This window comes from Aptenodytes patagonicus, chromosome 1, assembly GCF_965638725.1.
Source record: "Aptenodytes patagonicus chromosome 1, bAptPat1.pri.cur, whole genome shotgun sequence".
Lineage (NCBI taxonomy): Eukaryota > Metazoa > Chordata > Aves > Sphenisciformes > Spheniscidae > Aptenodytes > Aptenodytes patagonicus.
In genome coordinates this window covers 114,282,587-114,295,161 of record NC_134949.1, presented here as the reverse complement: position 1 = coordinate 114,295,161, position 12,575 = coordinate 114,282,587, and the positions used below count along the sequence as shown (strand labels likewise).

The following is a 12,575-nucleotide window of genomic DNA, read 5'->3' as shown; positions in this document are numbered from 1 at the left end:
TCATGCTGCTTCAGTGGATGTATGGCATTAAAAATCCCCTCAATGTAAAATACTTAGCAAAGATCAAGTTTTTGAAGCTAACTTCAGATGTTAATAATTAGCTTTGCTGAATCGCCAGTTTCTGCAGGCTTCTTAAGAATTATACTTTGTACGTGATAGGAGTCTTCTTGATATAATGTCAACCCTCAGCCAAAACAAGGGTGTAAGCTTAAAATATTCTTTAATCCCATTTTGTCTCTTGAAGACTCCAAGTTTCTGTAGCTTCTTCATTTTTTATTCCTGATGAAAAGCACATAGGAGCTTATTCAATAGAAATTACACGCCCTGTTGCATGAAGCCCCTAAGCATTTTGGACCAATTTTCAGTACTAAGTTCTGGATGCTCACAGTGATGAGTTTGCAGTGAGTGTGAGAGTTTCAAAGATGGCATCTTACGCATCCAGCTCCATTCCCCAGCATCCCAAAGGAAAATCACAGCCTCAATCTTTGGAGTTAAAATTAAAAGTGAGTGTTTAGTTTAAATAGTTATAAAGACAGCCCAGCCTGCAACATCTGGCTTCTTTCATGGGTTGTTGGCAGGAAGGAGAGCTTAACCTCATGTTTTCACACTTGTTCCTTTTAGTTTCTGTAGAGTCTTTGCCGTGGTAGTTTATGGAGAGAGCTCTGCTGAGGACTAGCAGTGACTTGGAACTGTGGCTGGCTCTTGCTCAGATTAGACCAGGAGAGGGAAGTATCTAGCTATGTTCTGGCCCATAATTAATACATATGAGGAAATTGTGTTCTGCTCATGAACATTCCTTGAGGAAATAAAGATTAAATTTGTTAAGTAAATTATTCACTGCAAATTAATCACGCAGCTCCACTTGCTATTCTGAGATTTCTGCAATATCTAAGGGAGCTAGATCATACAGGGAGAGGCATGGCCATAAAAGCAGAGGCTGAAGGAATGATTCCTTTCTTGTACAAAATACAAGTCTTATTTTAATTAAAATAACACTAACACACTCTGGGATTGCTTAGCATTAGGGAAAGCAATGTACAGCCCCAAGGTATCTCTGAGTCTCCAGTTAAACTTGGACCAGGTTTGTCTGACGGACAATGAAAAACGAGTTGCTAATATGAAAAAAGTCTAATTTCATTTGCTTTTTGACAGGTGGCCAGTATGCTAAACCCTTCAATCTACTTTGCACTCTACTTTTTAGTTTTATCAGAATAATCAAGTACTGAAAGGGTAAGTTTACACTTGCAGTTTAGACTGGAAGCGATCTCTCCTTTCAGCGCAAGATAACTGGATGGAGCCACTGAAGGGATATGTCACTGTTGTGGCACTTGATATCATGTGGGAGGGAGGAACATAAGGCACTTGAATATCCAGGACCATTCATCGTGGTCCTCACTAAAACCGAATAATGATAATAACAAGCTATAAAGTATGTTGCCTTTTATAAATATAATGACAGTGGGAATCATTCTTACGGGGTCATCTTAATTATTTTTAAGTGGATAACCTTGCTCCCCATAGGACGTCCCAGAGAGGAGAGTGACATTGCCTGGGTATTTCAGGATGGAGGAGTCAATCCAAGCCCCATAAAACTCACCTGAAAAACTTCTATTGATTTCACTGGGGTTTGGATCAGGTTCAAAGACCAGCAAGGAAATGGAATAAGTTACATGCAGTCATGTCCAACAGAAAACTAAGTATGAGAATTTTTCTTTTAATTTTACATAGATATTCATTTCCCTTTGAAAAATTAGCTTCAAATACAGAGGATATAAGCACCAAGCTTATTATTAATTTTTAATTCAAAAGAGCTCCTTTTGAAATGTATTGGTTAACTAAATTAAACGAACTTAATGTTATATATGTTTGATTTTCTTCACTTTGTTACTTTTTAAAACTAGTGTGGGTCAACCTTCCAAGGGCAAGAACATAATCAGGTCAGCTTTCAAGCGGCTATAATTTTTCTGATATGTGGATGAGGAAAGGAAATAGATATGGGTGGGTACTATATCTCTTGAAATGGCCTCTTTCTTCCTGTTTAACAATAAATAATCTACAGAAAGGAAGCTCATATATTACTCTTCAGATGAGTTCCCATTTTATTAATCATGAAGATTTTAACAGGGGCCTGAGACAGGAAATCACAGTCTAATGATCAGCAGAGTCTGATTTAATCCTCATGTTTGGATCAGATTAAAAAGAAAAACAATATACTGCAATGTACATCTATGTAGATAAATAATCGGGTTTAATTACTATTAAACATACATACAGCTTTCATAACAACATACGGCCCTACTGAATTACTAAGGCTGATTAAATATCCATGGTAAAACCTCCTTATGGTTAGAAACTTAAATGGACTTTTCAGGTGGTGTTATCAGATATATGAAAGAAACATATCTCTCAGAGTTCATAATTATTATTAATTAATTATTGACTATTAATAATAACAATGGTTATCTACTTTTATGGATATGTTATTATTAATAATAATAAATTCAACTCTGTTCTAGATGAGTGTAGTTCTGATTAAAATGTGACGTGAAACATCTTGGTTAATGGGCTGAGGTTCAACACATACTCCACTGCAATCCAATAAGGTAGAGAACACTCTTGCATTATATTTGGCAGAATTTCAGCACCTTAACCCCAGTTCCTCCTCCTCTTCTTACTATCCCAGTTCTTAGAAGGTCTGGAAAGGGAAACCTCATCATACCATTAGCATATAATAATTATTCTTTCATCAGTCAGTCTCAGTCCATTCAGTTGCCCATCCATCAGAATCCAAGAAGGCCTCCGAAACTTTTCTTAAACATTTAAACAGAAGTCCAAATAGCAAACCGAAATGGGAATTCATCCGATGAGCCGTGCCTTATCCCTCCCTGGAGTATTCATATGATAGAGGAAGCAGAGAGCAATTCAGCCAAGAGACTACCTGCCTATCTAGCATTGTCTCCTCATAGATGCATCAAAAAGTTGGAAGTGTTTATGGGACTGGGAAAGGCAATTCTAAGAAATAAGACCTGTGCATTTCTTACCAGCTTTCAACCACCAGTTCTTTTTGGTTTTCAGTTTGGATGGTTTCTTGTTTTAGCTTTCCTTAAAATTTGAGTTCAACCATATTAAAAGAATGACATAGAGAAAGAAAGGTCTGTGCACTGAGTATTTGGATTGACAAGGACCTCTGAATTTTTATTTGGTGCAAGAGACCTCCACAGTTACTTGCTTTTTTAAAAGAGCTTTTATCTATGCAAAACTTATGAGTAAAAGTTGCTTAGAATAAATTTGCTTGGAAAAAAAATTTGAAAAAATGTTATCAAAATTTTGAAAAAAAAATTTTTTACCAAAGTTTTTTCTTGACATTTATTCTTGAACCTTTTTCTTGCAACTTACTTAGAAATAGATTTCTTTTTCATTTGTAGTAACGTTAAATTAAGATTTAATTGAAGCTCTGTGGGTGGCCCAAATGTTTGGGGTTTGAAATTGAGAATTTGCCTCCATCTTTCAGCAAAAAGTTGGGAATTTTTCATGGTTTCAGGTTTTGTGGCCTATGATTCACAACAAATAAGTTTTACTTAGGATACTCAAGACTTTTGTTTGTTTGACTCTGGCAAATAATACCAAGCAAAATGAAGCAGAAATTCAAAGCTATCTTAATGCCCCCACCCTCATTTAGCCTCTGGGCTGTTTTTCAAGAGGGTATAAAAGACCTTTGTCATTCTCCTCTGTCTCTTTGTTGTAAGCTTTCTGTTAGACTTGCTTTTTTCTCCCTGTGACTTTGTCACCAAATCAAGGACAATGGAGGACTGAAAAGTGCTATTTCAGGGAGTCCAAATTCTGTGATGAATGGCAAAAAAATTATTCCACCATGCAAAAGAAAAAGATGGCTTTAGAAAACTTCCCTTCTCTGCCAGACAGCGACCTTCGATCTCATTGCTTTTATTGCATTACTGTAGAGCTGAGAGAGAAAGGGAGGCATTAGGCACCAGCTAGACCATGTACCACAGCGTGGTGCGAATCTGCTGGGGGATAATATCCCTCGGTCCACTGAAGAGCAGCATACCTTCTTCACATTCGAGTCCCAGCAGAAGTGGAAATGAAGGGTGCAGTTAGTGCCACAAGGCTGAGTGGGAAAAATGAGAGAGGAAAAGAGGATGATTTTCTTGAGGTCCAAAGTCTTACTGAGGCCTGGTGGTGACATAGAAGGAGATAAGTCTTAAAGCATTTCTCACTCTGAACCCTTTCCTCATTTTCAACTCATCTCCTTAGTGCACCTCTCTCTTTCTTTTCCCCGTCACTTCCTCCCCTCCTTCCTCACTCCCTCCCCAAAGATTTCAGCTCTCTCACCCATGCCGCAAAGCAGCTGCGTGAAGTCACATCCTGATAGAATAAGGAACTGCATAACTGATGTACACTTGTGCAGTACACTTCGTTGTACTTAGTTTGGTTACAAGCTAGTAGCAGTTGCACATCAGCTGGATAAACTTGAATTAAAAATGTTGAAGAGAAAACCATCTAACGTGTCTGATAAGGAGAAAAGTCAAAAGCCAAAGGTAAGAATGTTTAATTTTTATTGTCGATGAATAATAACAGGAATTCTTAACCATTTTTAAAAGGAGGATTTCCTTTTAAATCCTAGCTTCCTGATTTCCTGGTGTGCTAGCAAGTGCCTCAGTGATATAATCTCAGGAATCTATTTGTATATACTCACTTTATAAAAGTAATGATCCAATTCAAGGAATCATCATTGTGAAGCTGCTATAGCTCTGCTAAAGAGTCCTGGTACTGGACTTTGTCTATTGTTATACGCTCTGCATCAGTCTTCTAACAGGCAGGCTCACAAAAATCCCCTCTCTGCCTTTCATCTATGATAAACTGATGATGTCCCACAAAAGAGTGTGAGAATTAGTGAAGAATTAGAAAAGCTATTAAATTTGCTCCTTATTTTAATAAATGTGCTTCTGCATCATCATAACCAAAGGAGGAGAGGGTACTTGGCAATCAGTGTTTGTCATCTTCACTTTTCTGGGAATTATTATACTTTCAGCCTGAAATAAATACTCTCAATAAATTGATAGTATGCTACACTGGACACTTTCCACAATCTGGAATTGCAAGAAAGAAAGTAAGCATTTTGCAAGATGCATAAGTATGTGTCCTGTGCTGGAAATTTATTTTCAGTCCCTGGACTGGGTGCAGAATGACCTTTGCAAGTCTATTGTAAGCCTGAAGAGAAATGGTTACTGCTAGACCTGAGCGCATCAGTATCCATTTCTATTTCAATTTGCCAGTGCTGAAAATTTAAATAAAAGATTAGAAAAGCCTTTTAGTACATCTCTGCTCTCAGTAACTCACTGTCTCCTAGTTTACAGACCCATCTTCTCATTGTTTGGGAATACACCTCACTTTGTGATTTCTGGGCCCTAAATATTATTGCAGACACTATTTCAGCAGGAATGTCTTCTGGTTTTACTCAGCATTGGCTTTTGTGTATTGCACTTGCAGTTTTAGACTATGACTCATTAGCAATTAAAATTAATATTTTTTGCATGGATTTGAAACAATTCTGAATCCATTTTCCCATGGGTTTGAATGGGTTTTAAACATTTCACTGGTTGGTATGGTATATATTTTCTTATGTTCAGTCATCATATTGTTTTTTAAAGACAGGGCAGAAGTATAAATAATATCTAATTACACTATAGGTTAAGCAAGAAATGACCATGAGAGACTCTGTGGATGGGCTTTGTTTTCCTGTCTGTTAAATAATTTCAAAAGCAAGTTTTGGTCACTCTCTTCTTCCAGAATAATACATTCCTTAACAACAGTCTGATTTCTTTTTTTTTTTCCCCCCACACAGTTAGTATTCATTCATGAATGCACTCCATGCTATTAAAATGCTGGCATTGTGGCTTCTCAAATATATATTTTTATATATATATATATAATGGTCATGGATTTGATTCACCGTATGTGTAAAGCAGGGATAAAAAGAGTCTAACCACTTGACTGGGTGTCAAACCTGCTGACTTTGCTGTGCTGACTTTGTCTTATTATAAATGTTTACAAAAATGGAAAGTAGTGTGCTTTGAAACACTTCATCTACTGTAGACCCACTTTTGCACAGAATTGTGTAAACTTTCCACGATGAGAATGTTTTTGCTGAATGTGCTATTCACAAAAAGGGCATGGGAGGAAACAGCCCCACGTCACACGGAATGACAATCTTAGCTTGTTGTAGCATGTTTCAAAACGTGCCCCACGGAAGCAACGCAAATACTTAAGTTGCTTAATACTGAATTGGGTAACATGGGGCGCAGGTCCTTACCTCCCGACAGAAGTTACAGGATTTCACAAGTGACTTCCCTAGATGACTTCCTGGCTGCCCCTGCTCTGCGCAGGCAACATTTGGTGCCTCCTCATACTCACAGGGCAGGATGCCCTTGTCACTGTGGAGGTCTTGGGCTACCTCACTTTGCCTTTAGGCAGCTTAGAAGTCCCAGTGTCTCCAACACATCCACACGTGGCTGACGCAAGACCTACGGGAGAGCCATAAGGTCTGGAGAGTTAAGTGAAAATCAGGTTTGCTACCTTAGGCCCTCAAAGAGGACACCAAAAAGATCTTTTTAGGTAACTGAATCTTACCCATAGTGACCTTAATCACAATTGTGTCTTTATCGCAATTGGATGAACTTCTGTGCATTAATTCAAGTGCTTCACCAGGATTTTCTTTTTAATCCTTTTGCTTTTATTACTTTCTAATGTGAAGAATATCAGCATCCAGTTATGCCTTTTGATAAAGATGAAGGAATACCACGCAAGGCTTGTGTTAAAACCCTTCTTGAGGCAATTGGCTGTCCCTGTATAAAGCCTCTAGTAGTGGTGGGCAAGTTAATGACCAATGCAGGACTAATATAGATTTTCAGTATCTAACTGCCAGTTCTCTGTGTGCAATGCATTTACTTTACTTTATTGATTACTGTGGTGCTTAAGGGACTTCTGCAGATGCATTAGGTGCTACATAGACAAAAAGTAGCACCTTACAACTCTCAGTGTCTGCTATGAAAGGGTTGATACTTGTCCATTGCCATGAAATAGTAGTGTTGCAGTTTGTTTCGTTATACAGCAGGATTTCTGTAGTGCTGCAGTCATGCTAATAACTTCTTTGCATATCTGGCAGCTTTTGCATTATGCATGGATATGCATATAACTACTGTATGCTTTGTATGCAAACTAAATAAATACGCATTCGTTGCTAGGCAAAAAAAATTCTACACCTGGTGTCATCCCAGAGAACATAGGGAGAGAAATGTGAGAGAAATATTTTCAAAAGACATACTGGAAGGATTCTGTTCCTTTGCCAATGTTTATCATTGTACCTGCACATACTGCCATGGAACTGTACATTTATACCTTGTACATCAGCTGAGGACCCAGGTAGTTGAACTATAAAGGAAAAGTCCTAAGGCTTAAAAATACCCTGCTTAATATCCTGGGCTGCATCCAAAGAAGCGTGGCCAGCAGGTCGAGGGAGGTGATTCTGCCTCTCTACTCTGCTCTGGTGAGACCCCACCTGGAGTACTGCGTCCAGCTCTGGAGCCCTCAGCATAAGAAAGGCACGGACCTGTTGGAGTGGGTCCAGAAGAGGGCCACGAAAATGATCAGGGGGATGGAACACCTCTGCTATGAAGAAAGGCTGAAAGAGTTGGGCTTGTTCAGCCTGGAGAGGAGAAGGCTTCGGGGAGACCTTATTGCGGCCTATCAGTACTTAAAGGGGGCTTATAAAAAAGATGGGGGCAAAAATTTTAGCAGGGCCTGTTGTGACAGGACAAGGGGGAATGGCTTTAAACTAAAGGGGGGTAGATATAGACTAGATATAAGGAAGAAATTTTTTACGCTGAGGGTGGTGAAACAGTGGCACAGGTTGCCCAGAGAGGTGGTGGATGTCCCATCCCTGGAAACATTCAAGGCCAGGTTGGACGGGGCTCTGAGCAACCTGATTTAGTTGAGGATGTCCCTGCCCACGGGAGGGGGGTTGGACTAGATGACCTTTAGAGGTCCCTTCCAACCCAAACTATTCTATGATTCTATGATTCTATATTGAAGAAATTCAACCAGTTGAAGGGCTAATCTTTCTATTTCAATCCTGTCTAATCTAACCTATCTGTCTATCCAGGACCTTAAATGACTTTCTATCACAACAGAGCCTGTGCATCTCCCATCAGGGCATCCACCTAGAGGCAGCTCACTCTCAGCGCTTCCTTTCAGTCCTCACCTGCCCCCCTTTCTTTTCTGCCAGATGAGACATGGCTTGGTTTATATGGCATAGCTGTTCTGAGCTGCAGTATTATTTGTGGGCAGGTGAGGTCAAACAAACAAGGTCTTGCAGCTAGCCTTGAGGTTCATGGTCATGCTGATGGCGGGAGTCAGCCCAGCTCCGGCAGCTCACTGCAGGGAGAGCATGTGTCTCCTGCACTGCTGGAGTTTTAGTTGCAGAGCAGGAAAGTACTGTAGCAAGTGGGGGGGAAGGATGCTTTTACTAGATATGTTTTGTCTATGAGTTTGTGCAGTCTGTCCCACCACCCCTTAGAGAGCTGGGGAGGAGGAGAGCAGTTGACTTAGAGGATGAAACAAAGACCCCTAAAATCACCTGGATTTTAGCCTCTTTGGCCCTTAAGATGTTACAGATGTCAGTGTATCTGGGGAGTGGCATGAAGCAGATTTAGTAAGATGGTAAGAAAAAACATTCTAAGAAATTACACAGGATCTAGTCTTCTCTTTTCATATGCTTCAGGCAGGTACCATATCCTGGCACCATACAAATAAAACACCATTAAGGCATTTCACAGCTACTCTGCATTCCACTTTACACTGGTTTACACATTTGACCAGGTGCAAATGACAATGGAAGGTGCAAATAATCTGTAAAACATCCCTGCATTGTCTTGCCCACTTCACGGGATGTAATGTGCTGGGTAGAGCCTATTTCTTTCTCTCTATCTCAAATTCCTACAGACATAGCAAACTTGAGAACTGCATGATGATTCTTGGCTTTACTTCAAGCTGAAGCAAAGACTACTTTGTGCCATTTTTTTTTCTGGCTCGACTGAAGAAAGCCTTGTGTCATTATTCTACATGACAGTTGATCTATGTTTATGCTAAAGGTTTAAGATGTTTTTGTTTCCTTATTCTGCTTCCAAATGCGCTTGGTGCTTGAAACTCAGCTTACTTCTGGTGTGTAAGACAATTCAGGGTCAATGCCTGTGCATTTTGTTTAGGCAAAAATATGTTCAAGCTTCTAATTAAATCAATATTCGCTTACTTAGGTGATAAACTAGTATTTATTTTCAGGGTTATGAGAAAATAGTGGCAAATCCAATGGGAGGAAATATTTTAATGTGCAACTTTGTTCCCTAGTACTATTTCATACCAATAATTTTCCTTTTTATAAGCTTTAAAAGAAACCCTGCCTCCACAGAAATCAACGCACATTTTTGCCATAGACTTGAAGACAGGATTTCCCCTTTTTATATATTCTTCACAGACGGCCTGATCCTGAAAACACTTAAATGAGTAAATTAGCTGTGATCCCATTGATTTCAATGGGATTTGTCATCTGAGTAAAGTTTATTGCTTGCCCAAGTGTTTGGAGCCTGTAGTGCAGACAGATGCTATAAGCAAGTTTTTTGGTGCTGCTTTTTTCTTAGACAGTGGCTTGTGACTCTCCAATGGGGACTACTTATTAAAGAAAAGAAAATAGAAAATAGGTACAGCAAACCTAAACACCAAAAATCAAGACATAGTTAGGTCTTCTGTAGGACAAGATCTGCAGTGAAGAAATTGCTCAGTATTAAAGAATATTAACTAGGATTTATCCTTAAGTGGGGAAAGCTGAGGGTTTTAATTTTATTTGAAAAGTAAAGACTGGTAGAGTTCTGAAAACAGCAAGTTTTATATTCTTTTCTTTCCCCCTGAAATTTTGAGTGCATAATAAATGAGCCACTGTTAATGTCACAGATGCTAATTTTCACAACCATGACTGAAGTGATGTTCGTTTCCATTTGCATTTCATTCTAACAATGATGAGAGGTGATGAGTTGATGATAAGCTGTTTTCACCGTACTGCCCGCTGTGCAAATTTATGCTTATAGGCAAAGATGACACATAGTTCTGTCATTAAAGGTCTTTACTGCATTGCCTTTTGAAGAAAGACTGTTTGTCAAAATCCATTTGAACTCTGTTAAATAAGCAGAAACAGATGACAACATCTGGGAAGTAGTTTTAAGAACCTGGTTTATAGTGGAAATACCTGTGGGCCTTTATCAGGGAGGGTTCAGAGAAAGAAAAAATGATACTTGTAATAACCATGTATGTGTAGATGGGGAAAAAAGGGATTGCAGGTGACACTTCAGAAGGTGTTTCCTGTCTCCCTCAGGCTTCATAAAAAACTAGAACAAGGTTAGAGTTAATCTTGGGTTATTTTTCTTGTGTGAATAGAAGGCTCTACAATCGTATTACTGTTCCTCTTACCTCTGGTATTTTTTCTTCATTTATATTATCATCTTGCTTCTTGATCATCAGCCAATTTTTATGTTTTTTTTCAACAGCAGTTTCAGAAAGTTGTTTGTGTCTTAACATATATGTTAGGATATCTCTTCTAATAAGGTCTTGAAATTTGAGGAATTTTTTTTTCTCACCAGAAAGTAAGGGTCCAAGGTCTTTGTGGGGAAAGAACAGCTGTCTCTCTCCTGCCCCTTGCCAGGAGGCTGATTAGGATGTCCAGACTCCACATTATGATGCCCAGATCAACACACAGGCTCATTGAGGGCTCACACAACTCTAGACTAGCTCATGTGCCAAAGGAAAAAATGACATCTGTGGCCTGGTCCAGTCCTGGCCTCCTTTGTGTGTTCCCTTGATTACAGCACCTTTTAAATTTTGACTAACTTTGTGCAAAATTCAGGTCATTTCTTATTTCTTCCTGGTCTTGGTTTTCCTTCACTATCCGGGCTTAAATGCTTAACAGCAGAATATTTTAAAACAAGTGAGAGCAAATTTCCTGAGGGGAATATTTTCACATTAATATTAATTTTGCTTAGAGTAACAAACCCAGTTTGGTTCTTTGTTTGTTTTCCTAAGCAAGCCAGAGCATTTCAACATGTCTGAACCACCTTCTCCAGCCATTTTTAGAAACCAGACTATCAACCACATCATTTATAACTACTCTCTGATAAATACTGTAGCATAACTACCAAGATGACATAAATCAGCATTAGTTGCCTTCTAATTCTTTAATTAGCTTTATAGAGCAGTTGACTTACTTACTTCAATATTGTGTTTCTAGGAAACCCCAAATACCCCCAACTAAACATTGGCCAGGATGCCTGTCATTGCTGGAAAAAAGCAGTAACTGTATACGGGCAGGACAGGCAGAGGATGTGACCTACAGTCTCTGTAGGTTTCAACACTCTTCTAGTAATCTGTGTCGTAGCGTAAATCCAAATTGAAGTCATTATAAAGCCATCACTGGCCAGCTGGTATAAGCAATTTGTGGGTGGCTACAAACACTTCATCCAGAAGACTCAACCCCTCGATGTGTGGGCAGAAACCCCTGGCAATACCCACTGCAGAGAAGGAAAATAAAAAGCTTTCTGGGCCTCTGTAATCACAATATCCCTTAACCTTTATCTTCCGAAAGCTTGCAACAGAGACAGCAGAGTTACTTCAATTCTTAGAAACAGTTATACTCTCTTCCACAAATTAGCAATGTCAGCGTTTTTGCTCTAGACGTTTTGCTGCTTGGCACCAGGCTACAGATTATATATGCTCTGAATATTTAGCAAGTCATATGTCCTTTAAATCATCCTAATGGAAAACTTTGTTTTGTACACCAGATGAAGGCATCTGTGTGCATGTGTGTTGATATTCCACAGGAAGATGAATGACCATCTACCTTTTTCCCCAAGTGAAATCTCTCCTGCATACCTGCTTGCTCTTACCTTTCTAGCTTTTTATATCTTATTCCACTTACAGTGCGCCCAAGAGCATGTTCTTATGTTTTTTGTTCTTCCTAAACTTGAGACTGAAATTCCAGCCTAGGGAAAAGTCTGGAGATTTTGAACTGTTTCAGGGAAGCTGCTTCTTTGATTATACATATTATACACCATACTGCCACTTTTTTCCCCATACTTCTTTGGTTTATTCCATGGATACACAGAAAGCTGGATAAGGACTTCACCTGTACACAGTCTTCAGGCTGCTTAGTTGCCAGTCGTAACATCTACTGGCATCTTTCTGGTAAGCTGAATGTCAACAGCAAAGGGTCTCTCATCTCTAACCATCACCCAGCATTGAAGATGACAAGAAGATTTCTCCGGGAAAAAGACCTAGTGATCCATCTAATGTTTTGCACCTTTATGTCTTCTGGATGGAGTTTTACTCCCTTTCCTACCCTTTTATGTCTTACCTCTTTTATAATCTTCACAAGAACAACCAAGTAACCTCACACTCCAGTCCTTGATTTCTATGGGATGATGAATGGTTACTTCCTTGAGAACTGTAGGAAGTTGTAA

The 12,575-nt window shown here is 39.2% G+C and overlaps 1 protein-coding gene across 2 annotated transcripts in view; it reads left to right on the top strand.

Annotated features, from left to right (window-relative positions):
• SAMSN1 (SAM domain, SH3 domain and nuclear localization signals 1) overlaps positions 1-12,575 on the top strand; it is a 101,443-nt gene that overhangs the window by 58,161 nt on the left and 30,707 nt on the right. Inside the window, exon 1 of one of the 2 annotated variants that reach the window (XM_076352116.1) lies at positions 4,370-4,556. The exons of the other annotated variant lie outside the window; for it this stretch is intronic. Within the exon in view, the coding sequence (XP_076208231.1) occupies positions 4,500-4,556 (57 nt within the window). The 5' untranslated portion in view covers positions 4,370-4,499. Of the gene's footprint in view, positions 1-4,369; positions 4,557-12,575 lie in introns of those variants that run through there. 2 annotated transcript variants of the gene reach the window in all.